Below are 13,906 nucleotides of genomic sequence, written 5' to 3' on the forward strand. Positions count from 1 at the left end.
AACAGAGAAGACAGTTTGCCAGCAGGGAAAGCGGGAACAAGATTCCTTTTTTTGGTTTCTTGAGTGTATATATGTATTTGTATATATTTGGTGATTAATGGATGACATAATTCCTATTTTGCTGCCTCCTGTTGTTAAGTGTTCCATGAAAGTGACAAGATCCACGCTGGTGGTAGAAGGTGCAGTGAGAGCCCCTGGAGATGCCCTTTGAGCCAGCAGAGAAGGCTCCAGTGCTGAGCTCTGCCTCTGCTCCCCAGGGCAGCCAGGCAGTAAATTCCCTCTCTGGGGGGACAGAAAAGTGGTGGTGCTCTGTACCACTGAGCAGTTCCTGGGAGGGAAATCCTGGGAGATATTTGCTCCAGTGCCGTGCTGATAAGCAAAGTGTCTCCTTGGGATGAGCAGCACTGTGGGTTATTACATGTTCTGTAATTACCAAAGCTCTTCAGCGGCGGCGAGATGCTCGCACGAGGGATCTCAATTGTCCTTTAGACAGTAAAATTGCATGGGAAGATGCTCCACATTGAGGTGATGAATGTTAATTTGCCCTGAAGAGGGAGAGCATTTCTGCAAGCACTTCAGGCATTTTCACCACAGACTCATTCCATCATTTTTTATTCAGTATTTTGATGGCCCATTGGAATCAATAATGCTGCAGCCGTACTGGCTGGAATGGCAGCTTTCATGTAAGTTAAAAACTTTAGAGTAAAACTGCCTACAAATAGACAATTAGGCTTTGAGGGCCTGAGTCATTGGAATCAATGGAATTTCCATTGATAAATTGACTTTTGATAGGGCTCCTAATGCATTTTATATGATAATGGCACCTTTCTTCAGATAATTTCATGGCAGAATTAGAAAAGCACTAGGGATATGGAAGTAAAAGCAAGTTAAAACAAAAGTTAAAGACTGTAAGAACTCTGACCAAAGATCAAAAAGATAAAACAAACTCATGGCTAGAAATGGAAATGCAGTTAAGCCCAGTCGTGGGCTCTCGTGGTGTGTGATTCCACTGCAGGCTGATTCCACTGGAGTTCCCAGCTCTTTCTTGACAGCTGTAGTTAAACTGATGAGCACAGGAGGCTTACACCTGGGGAATTATGGATTAGTCTTGTTTGTGAGGAAGCAAATATAAATTACTGTGTTTATGCTACTTTTAAAATGCTTTTAATGAGGAATCATTTGCTATTCAAACTTTCCATCTATAAGAATGCCATAGCCCCGCTGAGCTGATTATCACATGCCTTGCTCAACATCATCCTCCACCAGCGTCTGGTGTTTGAGCTGGTCCTGGGCTCTCCCACCCACCGGGGCAGGGCGTGACTGTGTGCTGTGTTCTCTTCTCCTCTGTGTTCCAGATGGAACTGGTGTGACCCACAGCAGCCCCCAGCAGCCTCCCCAGCCCCGCCTGCACTAACGCGCCCGGGCTCACCATGGCAGCAGGGGTGGCAGCCTGGCTGCCCTTCGCCAGGGCGGCCGCCATAGGATGGATGCCGGTGGCCAACTGCCCCATGCCGCTGGCGCCCGCGGAGAAGAACAAGAGGCAGGATGAGCTCATCATCCTCAACGTGAGCGGCAGGCGCTTCCAGACCTGGAGGACTACACTGGAGAGGTACCCGGACACTCTCCTGGGCAGCACGGAGAAGGAGTTCTTCTTCAACGAAGACACCAAGGAGTACTTCTTTGACCGGGACCCCGAGGTCTTCAGGTGCATCCTCAATTTTTACAGAACTGGCAAGCTGCACTACCCCCGGTACGAGTGCATCTCTGCCTACGACGAAGAGCTGGCCTTCTACGGGATCCTGCCCGAGATCATCGGGGACTGCTGCTACGAAGAGTACAAGGACAGGAAGCGGGAGAACGCCGAGCGCCTGATGGACGACAACGACTCGGAGAACAACCAGGAGGGCTCCATGCCCTCGCTGAGCTTCCGGCAGACCATGTGGCGCGCCTTCGAGAACCCCCACACCAGCACCTTAGCCTTAGTCTTTTACTACGTCACCGGGTTCTTCATCGCCGTCTCGGTGATCACCAACGTGGTGGAGACCGTGCCCTGCGGCTCCGTGCCGGGGAGCAAGGAGCTGCCCTGCGGGGAGCGCTACGCCGTGGCCTTCTTCTGCCTGGACACGGCGTGCGTGATGATCTTCACCGTCGAGTACCTGCTGCGGCTGTTCGCGGCGCCCAGCCGCTACCGCTTCATCCGCAGCGTCATGAGCATCATCGACGTGGTGGCCATCATGCCCTACTACATCGGCCTGGTCATGACCAACAACGAGGACGTCAGCGGGGCCTTCGTCACGCTGAGGGTTTTCAGGGTTTTCAGGATTTTCAAGTTCTCCCGCCATTCCCAAGGCCTGAGAATCTTGGGCTACACTTTGAAGAGCTGTGCCTCCGAGCTTGGCTTTCTCCTCTTTTCCCTCACTATGGCAATCATCATCTTTGCAACTGTGATGTTTTATGCGGAGAAAGGGTCCTCGGCGAGCAAATTCACCAGTATTCCTGCTTCCTTTTGGTACACTATTGTAACCATGACAACGCTGGGGTGAGTATTACTTTTCCTTTTCCTGAGCAGCAGGCGAGCGTGTACGGGGAGCTTGACTTCAGCTCCTCCTCAGCGTTTTCCCGGGTGCATGTTCGAGAAGGGGCTGGAAGTGTTCAGGGCTTGATTATTCCTTGCCTTACAACTCCTGCAGTTTGCGTGCGGTTGTGTAAACCAGAAAAAGCTCTCACACCCACCTGACAAATGCTCGGCACCACGGCAAGCGGGTGCAGGAGGAGCAGAGTGGTGGAGTAGCAGGATCTGATTCATCCCTGCAGGAGGGAGAAGCTGCCCCGAGTGCAGGGGCTGGAGAGGAGCTCTGCTCGCTCTGACACTGGCTCCAGCCACGCGTCTCACACCAAGCTGCTGATGGGTCTCTCGTGTCTCAGTCCTTGTTTCTCCCCTTGACCTGCCAGGCAGCACAGATTGGCTGAATCCAGGTGGATGTTGTGGGTCACTGTGCAGTGATGGCCAGGATGTGATCTGGTTTTTACTCAGCTGAGCAGGAGAGGGGCTTCTTGTCTGTGTTTAGCTGTGAGCCTGAGAACCCAGCATGTTGTGGTGGCTGCAGTGGAATTTCAAACATTCCCAGGGACAGGTACAAAGATAATGAAATCAAAGCAAGGGCAATGTAGCCTGGAGGGATCTTTTCCCCCTTGTGTTTCGTTTCTGTCTCACAGATGTTGCGACTGAGATTATAGATTTGCGCTTCTGCTGCTCTGAACCAAAAGCCCTGGGAGCAGAATGGCCAAACCCTCACCCTGACAAGGCTGTGCAGAGGAAAGGGGGCATTGCAGGCTGCTCTTGGGGCACACACAGAACCAGGATCGAGGGCAATCTCCCCATCCCACACAGCAAAACAGTGCAGGAAATCTAGAGTTACTTTGCAAAGAGTTTTCCCACTGGAGAGCTCACACGGTTTAATACTCAGATGTAGACAATTCTCCTCCTTGTAATGCAGGGACCACTTTTTCTCTAAACTGCTTTTGATTTTAAACACTTCTCTGTGCCTATTATACATGAACAGGCTCACAGTAGCACTTTTCAATTATTAAAATCATAATTCAGCTGTCAGAAAGGCGCCGAATCTGGGCATATGACAACTGAAAGTCTGAATTCCTTCATTAAGTGCAAGTGTAGAACCTGTTTGTCATAGTCACCTAAAGATCTCCTATTCTTCCTTTTTAATAACGAAGCAAAGTTTGCAGGTTTATGGCAGATGCTGTTCCTTCCCCTGGGGAAGGTAAAACTCAGAAACCAAAGCTGGGCTTTGCATCCCAGCCCTGCCCCAGCTCAGCTCTCCATGCTCTGACTGGTCCATACTGGTCAGTGCCCCCCTCCTGTCCCCACCACAGGGTCTGAGCAGGGACACCTGCCTTGGGTGGCTCCTTCAGGAAAATCCAGCTTTGGAGATTCCATAATTATATGGATATAATATTTCCAGGTTCCCTTTAATAATGATCACACCATCCTGGCACGGACACAGCCTGCACACCCGTTCACACTCAGAGCCTGCACACCCGTTCACACTCAGACACAGCCTGCACACCTGTTCACACTCAGACACAGCCTGCACACCCATTCACACTCAGACACAGCTTGCACACCCATTCACACTCAGAGCCTGCACACCCGTTCACACTCAGACACAGCCTGCACACCCATTCACACTCAGACACAGCCTGCACACCCATTGACACTCAGAGCCTGCACACCCGTTCACATTCAGACACAGCCTGCACACCCATTCACACTCAGACACAGCCTGCACACCCATTGACACTCAGAGCCTGCACACTCATTGACACTCAGACACAGCCTGCACACCTGTTCACACTCAGAGCCTGTGCACCCGTTCACACTCAGACACAGCCTGCACACCTGTTCACACTCAGACACAGCCTGCACACCCATTGACACTCAGACACAGCCTGCACACCCATTGACACTCAGAGCCTGCACACCCATTCACACTCGTGCTGTTACGCCTTTGTGACAGGAGCTGGGGTCAGAGCTGGCCTGGGTGGGCTGGGAAGGGCCCCAGGACGTGCAGAACGTTCTGGAAAGCAGCTGGGGCTCTGCTCCCCCCGGGCTGGGCTGGGTTTGGGTCCCTTCCCTCCCTTTCTGAGCACAGGGACAAACCCAGAGCTCCCAGGAACCTCAGGGCGTTCTCAATTTGTTGTAATCACAGAAATCACAGAGGAACAAGTGCTGGAAATGAGCTGACATGGATTTAAGAAATTAGACATTTAAACATGGCTTTGTAAGGGTTCACTGGGAAGGGACCTAGAAAATGCTGTAAAGTCTGAGGGCTGAGGCTTTGGGTGTTGCTGATTTGGGACTTTCAGGCTGTGTCCACCTTCCTGACTCCCCCTGAGTGGGGTGGGGGCTCACCATCCAGGGCTAACCCTCCTGGCCCCTTCATCTCCCCAAAAATCCTTCCAGCTCTGACACACTGGCACTTTCAGACAGTATTTCATACACATCTCTCCTCAGAAGTCTTTTCAGTCTGTTTGGAAGGATCTCGTTGCTGATGAGAGTGCTGGCAGTTCCTGCTGCACAGAATGCAGCCAAGGTCTCCAGCGTGCTCGCAGCCCATCAGCCCTGCCCTCCTCAGTGCTGGCCACTCCACTGCTGGCTTTCAGCAGCACTCAGAGCTCTTATCCAGATCTTAAACATTCCCTGCCTTTTCCCTTATAATTCAGCCAGCATTTAGAACAAGAAACTATGAAGCATGACAGTTTTTAACTCAAATCTATATATATATAAGTAACTTGTTTTCACCACCAGTACATTTAAACCCAGATAAGTGCAGCTTTCCCTGAGGCTGGAACCCCAGCACTGCTGTGACAGAGTGCCTTAGAGGAGTGATCTGCAAGGTGCAGGATAACTTTTTCCCTGTTATAGGATTAGTTCCATTTGTGTCAAACCAAGGTTTACTCACGACAAACAAACAAACAAAGCCAACAGCAGGAGACCATTAACCCTCCACTGTCCTGTGCACCAGCTGCTCTCCCAGACTCCCAAGTATCTTTGGGATACAATCACATTTCCAGACTGACCCATAAATAAAATGCAATAAAAATGCATTTCCTCCTGAAGGTGAAGCCCAGCACAATAAATAAGCACTGGTTTTGGTGAGGTTACCATGAAATCAGTTTAGAGAAATTCAGGATGCCTTGCAGGCTCCTTAGGCAGCTAACAGCCCAGGGAGACAGGTGCAGCAGCTTTTCTGGAGCAGGAAACAAAGCAAAAGAATTAAATTATCCTGACCCTGCATCTCCCATCCCTCTGCTGTGCTCACCAGCCCTGCTTTAACAGAGGCTGTTTTTAATTCAACACAATTTAAATTTTGCTCAGGAGGCTTTATAATGAAAGCATTATTCTTGGGCGCATCTTAAATCAATCTGAATTACTGAAACAACTACTCAAAATTAATTCAAACTCAGGTCTCCAATTCATGCAGAAGCATTTTCCTCGGGAGGCCAGCAGCTCCCCATCTCCTCCGTGCCAGAGCCCTCCTGTGTCCTGCCCCAGCTCAGCAGTGCAGGTGCTGCCAGGAGCAGCAGGGCCGGCCCAGCCCAGCACCTCGTCCCTGCCCTGGCTGTTGGCTAATTCAGTGTGCAGTGGCTTCACTCCTCTGCAGAAATGGGTGAATTACAGTGAATTTGGCTCCTTGGTGCATTGGTTTTCATGGAATCACAGAACGGCTGGGGTGGGAAGGGACCTTAAACCCAGCTCATTCCATCTCCAGCCATGGGCAAGGGCACTTCCCACGAGCCCAGACTGCTTCAGCCCCACACAATATTCAGTTGTATTCACTTTTAGGGGAAGCCTCAGGTTCTGCTGCTTCCCCTCACACGCAGCACAAACACGAAACCTCTGTCCCCCCACTAAACCCCACGCCAGTTTTGCCCAGAGAAAGTGTTTTTCCACGCTTTTTACAGCTGTTTTCATTTAATCTGACAGCAGCAGTATGTTTCAGACTCCTAGGCAGCGTCCATGACCTGCAGCAGAGGCAGCAAATTGTAAACATAAAAGTGTCCTGCATTTCAATTTCAGCTGGTTTCAAGGAGATCTCTCGGAGCTCCTTTAGGCACTGGAAGGTGCTGTAAGGAGGGAATACTCATGCAGAAATTGCCACTGAGACCTTTGGGCCATTGGAGCTCTCTCAGAGCTCCTTTAGGCACTGGAAGGTGCTGTAAGGAGAGAATACTCATGCAGGAATTGCCACTGAGACCTTTGGGCCATTTCTGCCCAGAGAGCAGCAGTGCCCAGCGGGAGGAGCAGGGGCTGGGCTGGGGTTGGGGTTGGTTCTCCTGAGGGATGCTCTGAGCAGGTTCCTCTGCCCAGAAAAGCTCAGCTCCACAGCCCCAGGTGCTCTGGGAGAAGCTCTCTGGCTGCCTGTCACCCTCGCCATTTGCACAACCATAATGGCCTGGAGAGCACTCTCTCCCTTTCAGGGCTGGCTGCTCTGCTCAGTGCTCTGACAGACACAGCTCAGTGCACTTGGACAACACAGGCCCGTCTGCAGAATCCATTTAAGGAAGCAGGTTAACACGGGAAAGTCGATGAAACAGCCCTGCTGGCCTGCTTGTGTCAACAGCCTGATTGGAAGAGCTGCAATTTCTTACAGGGTTTATTAGCTGAGTGTGTAGGGAGCAGGGTTTGTGGGTAGGGTCTGGTTTGGGTTGTCTTGGCTCAGCTTTGCCTTTGGCAATGTGGATCAGAGGGAACACGAGAGAACGGGCGCCTGAGCACCCACACTGAAAGGACATCAGACATCTCTGTTCTGCTCTAAACACTTATTTCTGGGTTTTTCTCTCTTTATTGGTGTTCAGTGGTGGCCAGGAGGGGGGATGGAGGGTGAGCAGGGCTGTGGCACGTGGGGGCCGTGGTGCCAGAGCGGTGCCAGCCGGGCTGAGCCCTGAGCACACCAGAGCAATGCGGATCTCTGCACAGCAAAGGGATCAGCCAAAGCACTGGGGCTGATCCCTGCACTGCCAGAATCCCTGCACAGCAAAGCTCTGGGGCTGATCCCTGCACTGCCAGAGCAGAGCACTGGGGCTGATCCCTGCACAGCAAAGCTCTGGGGCTGATCCCTGCACTGCCAGAGCAGAGCACTGGGGCTGATCTGTGCACAGCCAGAATCCCTGCACAGCAAAGCACTGGGGCTGATCCCTGCACTGCCAGAATCTGTGCACAGCAGAGCACTGGGGCTGATCCCTGCACTGCCAGAATCCCTGCACAGCAAAGCACTGGGGCTGATCCCTGCACAGCAAAGCTCTGGGGCTGATCCCTGCACAGCAAAGCACTGGGGCTGATCCCTGCACTGCCAGAATCCCTGCACAGCAGAGCACTGGGGCTGATCCCTGCACAGCCAGAGCAGAGCACTGGGGCTGATCTGTGCACAGCCAGAATCCCTGCACAGCAGAGCACTGGGGCTGATCCCTGCACAGCCAGAGCAGAGCACTGGGGCTGATCCCTGCACTGCCAGAATCCCTGCACAGCAAAGCACTGGGGCTGATCTCTGCACAGCCAAACACTCGGGCTGATCTCTGCACAACCAGAATCTCTGCACAGCCAAGCACTGGGGCTGATAGTAACCTTCATTCACCCTCTCCACACACACCAAGAGCAGTTTGCAAGGCAAGGAAAATAATCACTCATCTCTGGAGCGCTGCCATTGGCGGCTCCTCGGGGAAGATTGCTGCTTGGGCCAGGAGTCACGCCGTGCGTGTCAGGGCTTTGGGAGCTGCCATTACACTGAACCAGGACAAACTTCTGATAGAAACACCACTTTGCATATTTAACATCACCAGTGGGAGGCTGGATGGGGTGTGGGGAGTTTCCTTTGTGAAGGAAGGGCTGGAATTTCACCGCTCTCACCACTTCCCATACAGCCAACAATTCCTCATGTCCACGGGCCAAAGAGCTGCTTGAATTTAATACACAGAAAGTCCAATCAAGCCATGAGCTGATGGAGCTACACAAAGAGGCCATTTCCTTGAGCTTTCATTCTCTTAACTGCAGCTTCATCTCATACAAAACCTGGATCAGTTTTCTTCTCCTAATGGATTTACAGATATTGTGTGCGAAATGTCTTTGTATCAGAAACTACAGATGGAACCTTTCCCTTCTCTATCTTGATATAAATCTCAGGCAAGCATCTCATTTTTGAGCTATTTGTATTCACCAGAACCCCAGAAGTATTAAAATACCTTTATTCATTCTTAGGGCAAGTGGCATTCACTGGATTTTTTTTTCCCATCTTAAAAAAATCATTCATTCTTACACTTTTTGTGGCTTTGGATATTTGTAACAGTTGCACGTATGTGCAAAGGCACCATTTTTAATGTGCAAGACAAAATAACTTGCCTTTAGGGTAACTCATTGTGTGAGAAGTGAATTATTTTGAATAAGGCTAAGAAATGGTGCTGACTAAAATTGTAACGTGACTGCTAAATTTACCAGTGGAAGCCTTGGCAGGGATGCATCTATAGCAACTGATTTACAGATTTTTTTTCTGATCTCCTCTTTCTTTTTTTCCCCTCTTTTCTTTCTAACCTGCCTCCCAGTGAGTGCCTGAGAAATACAGATTAAAGATAACATTGCATTTTCATTGGAGATGAAGGGAAGTGATTGGCGTGCTGACTGGATCGGGGCTATTTTTAGTCTCATAAAACGATAATTTCATAACGGAGCTGACCCAGTAAAAGTAATCAGTTTACAGCCATCAGCTGGACATGAGGGACAGAGTAGCCACTACCAGTCAGAGCAGGAGAGGGGAAGAGAAAGAAAGGCCCTGAAACAAATTAGCCAAAACTAATTAGGATCCTTAGCTAATTGCAGCCCGTGGGGTGTGCAGGGAGAGGAGCACAGGGAGCTGCTGAGGGCCTGAGCCTTGGCAGCCCCTCTGGCAGGAGCTTGGGGCTGCCAACACCATCCTCATCCTCACAGGGGCATCTGGGCACCCATCCTCAGCAGCCCTGCTCCCCTGGCACGGGACTGGCATGGCATTCGCACGGCCCCCAGCCAGGGATAAACCCACACCTGTTCTAATGCCAGGAAAATCGCAGGAGAGGTTTTTACTGCCATTTCTTAAGGGATCTGTGCATCCAAGGATGGACTGACAGGACATGGGGGAATGGCTCCAAAATGCAAGAGAGCAGGTTTAGATTGGAACTGGGAATAAATTCTTCCCTGGGAGGGTGGGCAGGCCCTGGCAGCTGTGGCTGCCCTGGACCCCTGGCAGTGCCCAAGGCCAGGCTGGACATGGCTTGGAGCAGCCTGGACAGTGAAAGTGGCCCTGCCCTGGCAGAGATTAAATCAAGATGATCTGTAAAATCTTTTCCACCCCAAAGCAATCTGTGCTTCTGGGTATGGGGATAGCTGTGACAAACGCAGCTGCTTCAGGCCGTGTCCCAGCACTGTGATGGAAGCACCGTCAGCCAAGCTCTGCCTTCTCCTGCACACACAGTACCTGCAGAAACTGCTCGTGTCTATTTAACTATTTACCACTGCTCCATTAGAGCACACTCCAGGGCTATAATTCACCTCCCAAAGTTACAGCTGAGTGTGGAAGAGTTATTTTAAAATCAATATCCAACAGAATGCCATTGTTCCAACATTTAAACCTGCTGGGAAATTACCATGAGGCGTGTGGCAAGTCAAATCACTGCCTGCCAGAGGAGGAAACAATTCATTACTGCTGCTAAAGGGGCAAATTTGCACTGCCCTTCCACCAAAGGGGCAAGTTTGCACTGCCCTTCCATCCTGCCTCAGGAATGACGCTCAGAGCCGTTCCTGGGTAAGCTCAGATCTGTTCCTGGGCAGGCTCAGGCTCAGATCCGTTCCTGGGCAGGCTCAGATCCGTTCCTGGGCAGGCTCAGATCCGTTCCTGGGCAGGCTCAGATCCGTTCCTGGGCAGGCTCAGGCTTAGATCCGTTCCTAGGCAGGCTCAGATCCGTTCCTGGGCAGGCTCAGATCCATTCCTGGGTAAGCTCAGGCTCAGATCTGTTCCTGGGCAGGCTCACAGCCATGCCCAGCTCCCTCCCTGCTCCACCGCCCCGGGATCTGCTGCCTCCATCTCAGGCTGCCATCTGCAGCAGAATCCAAACACAGATCAGCTCTAGCTTTCTGCCCTCAGGACACTGTGAAATTTGGCTGAAGTGCCTGCCCAGAAAGCCCTTGAGAAGGGCTCCTGCAGCCCTGAGCAGTGAGGCCCTGAACGCTGAGCTGGAGATGGGCTCTGAGCTGTCAGTGGGTCTGTGCTCTGCAGCCTCCTCACAAAAAGGTGAAATAATTCAAGTTATAAATGCTGAACACACGGGGGGAGGCAGCTGCTGCTGCTGCTGAATGTGCTCCATGCTGGGTTTGCTGAACGCTCCCTGCCAGTGACACCCTGGCACGCCTGGCACCCCTGGCAGTGACACCCTGGCAGTGCCCCTGGCACCCCTGGCAGTGCCCCCAGCCCCAGGGCACTCTGAGCATCTCCTGGCAGCCCAATGCCCATCCCAGCCCTGGGCTCTGTGTTCAGTGGCTCCCTTTGCCACCCCACAGTCACAAACTGCTGCTGCTTTTCTCATCCTGCCTGTGGGGACAGGGTTCCACATCAGATGGGAAAACAGCAGATGATAAAACCTTGAGTCATTTTCAGCCTTTAATATGCAAATGTGCAGCCTTGATAACGAGATTGCACCCCACCACCAGGCAGCCCTTTCCCCCCCTTGTTTACACCAAGGAAAACATTTCTTACTATTATTGAATTTTGCTTGTTTTCTCATGTAGTTAGGATCATGGAATCCCAGAACGGTTTGGGTTGGAAAGATCTCATCAGCTCCCACCCCTGCCATGGGCAGGGACACCTTCCACTGTCCCAGGGTTCTCAGAGCCATGCACACCTCCAGGAGTGGGGCCCAATCCCCAATTCCATGTCTGCATGCTCCACGTCCACCGTTGGGGTGTGATTTGCACACAACATGTGCACATCTCCCTCTGTATTTGTATGATCGGGAGCACAAGGGAGCCATCCTCCTCAAATATTAATTACAGCCACTGTGCTGAGAACAAAAATAGCACTTTATTTTTCAATGGGAAAGGATTGAGCGAGCCAGCTCTTCTCACAACCTGGGCAGCAATAAGCTGCCTTCAAAGGGAAAGCTGAGGCGAGGGAAAGCTGCTCTGAGCTGCTTTCTCCTGAGTCCTGAGACTCTGGGGCCTGAGCTGGGATCAGGAATGCTCTGTGCAAGCAAAGCCAGCCCTGTGTCCCTGCTGCAGTTTGGTTCTCAGTGCAGAGCCCCAGGACTGAGCCCTGTGGGTGAAATGCCCCCAGTGTGCCCGCAGTGTGCCCCCAGTGTGCCCCAGTGTGCCCCCAGTGTGCCCCCAGTGTGCCCCCAGTGTGCCCCCAGTGTGCCCCCAGTGTGCCCCCAGTGTGCCCCAGTGTGCCCCCAGTGTGCCCCCAGTGCCGCTGGGCACTCAGGGACTGGGGAAACTGGTTCCAGTGGGTGCTGCCAGGGTGGGCAGGGGGTGCCTGCCCCTCTGCCCCTCTGCCCCAGCCCCTGCTGGCCTGGCAGTGCAGGGAGAAACTGATCCTTCCCTGCCATTGGGCTCACAACTCATTCTCAATCACAGTCCTGCTTCAGTGGGGCTTTTCTGATGTTTACATCGTTTCTTGGGCTTTGTCATCAATATTAATGTGAGAAAAGCTCTGCTGGCTTCCCTGTGCCTCTGTGAGGGGAGATGGAACAGGCTCTGACAGCTCCCTCACTCCACTGCAGCAGAGCCTTTTTCTAGTAATCAGTGTCGGCAATGAGTAGAAACAGCTCCTAAATTTACCACGTTGAGCACGAATCAATGGAGCATTATTGCCAGCACACATTCCTCACTGTCACACATCTCACTCGTGCTGCTGCTTTGGGAAGATTTAAAACCCTGTCTCCCACCCAGCTTTGCACCTGAGGTACCCTTCCTGCCAACCCCACTCTCTTATCCCTGCATAATTAACCAAAATATGAAATCCCAGCTCCTGCCGTGCCTGGGTGTGCTCAGACCTTCCCCCAGAGCTCAGGATTGTGTGCAGATGGGCAATCACGGGCAGGAGGCAATCACAACTTCTCCTTGGTGCCTCTTTGGTTCTCCTGCCCACCTGCATCTGCCCGACCGTCTGTTCCCCAATCCTGGAGCAGCCAGGATGAGTCCCACTGAGTCAGACGCTGCTTCGGTTCATGAAATGAGCTGGCAAGGCACCCCAGCCTTGGCACACTCCAGACAGAAGATTTCAGCCCTCTTAGATGTTTTTCTGCTGGGGAGGAATAGCAGGACAGATTAAATAATAGCAACAGCCATTCAGCAAGGCAGCTGTTGAATGAAAACATGGGAATGCATGAAATGAGGTAAAAGTCTCCTCCAGCCAAGGGTCAGCACGAGCAGTAAGCTGGGCTGAAGGGATACAAGATTTTGGGCTGCAGAGGGCTGAGCAGGATGAATTCCACCACTAATGAGCTTAGTGAATAAGCTCATTACCTAATGAGCTCTATTGAACAAGCTTGAATTCCTGCCTGGGGAAAGCCCTGCCGTGGCTCCAGCATAGGTAAACAGCTCCATCAGTTTGCACACACAGCCTGCTGAGGCCCAGGGGCACAGCAGAGCCTTTCCCCGAGCTGTGGGTGTCAGGAAGGATCAGCAGAGAGCACAGGCTCGTTTCCAGTTCTGTCCTCTCCGCACAGTTCGGGATCTGGACGAGGATGCACCGACACGACTCGGTACCTCTCACACGTCCTGGTAACTCTCCTTCAGCATTTACATCAGAGCCTTCCTCCTAAGGCTCTGCAGAGCTGGGCTGGGAAACCTCCAGAGAACCAAAACTCTATCAAAAACACTCCTGAAATGGTTCCAATGGTTCATCTCTGTGAGTCTGCATCTAAAACCCAGCCCTGCCTTGGTGCCTGGGGAGATCTGTCAGAGCAGATGCCAGTTCCGAGGGTTTGGAAAAGACCCAGAGGAAATCTCACATCCCCACTGGCTCGCAGTTTGTTACCCAGAAAGGCAGCAGTGCCTGCAAGGAATGGCCCCTCATCCCCTCATCCCCACCTTTTACTTGGAAGTGAAAAGGGAAAATGAGATTTCAGAAAAGGAGAAGAGATCTACAGATGAAATCTTCATTTGATTTGACACAGCATCATTTACATTTATTTTTTACCATTTCTTCTTAGATTTTCAGCGCACACTGAAATACTGTCTAAAGCACTCATTTCCCATAGTCGTGCCACTCCAAAACCCTGGCACTGCCCATCATTTGTCTGCTTCCATCTGAGCAGGGCTAAAAACGTCGGAGGAAGAAAAGGGAAGGAAAATAAGTGACCTTTCCAG

The 13,906-nt window shown here is 51.8% G+C and overlaps 1 protein-coding gene across 2 annotated transcripts in view; it reads left to right on the top strand.

Moving 5' to 3' along the window:
* The first annotated feature begins 1,430 nt into the window (after nucleotides 1-1,430).
* KCND3 (potassium voltage-gated channel subfamily D member 3) overlaps nucleotides 1,431-13,906 on the top strand; it is an 82,974-nt gene continuing 70,498 nt past the window's right edge. For both annotated transcript variants that reach the window (XM_059487985.1, XM_059487986.1), the window contains exon 1: nucleotides 1,431-2,539. In XM_059487985.1, the coding sequence (XP_059343968.1) occupies nucleotides 1,431-2,539 (1,109 nt within the window). The remainder of the gene's footprint in view (nucleotides 2,540-13,906) is intronic.

The sequence above is a fragment of the Ammospiza nelsoni genome, chromosome 23, assembly GCF_027579445.1.
Source record: "Ammospiza nelsoni isolate bAmmNel1 chromosome 23, bAmmNel1.pri, whole genome shotgun sequence".
Lineage (NCBI taxonomy): Eukaryota > Metazoa > Chordata > Aves > Passeriformes > Passerellidae > Ammospiza > Ammospiza nelsoni.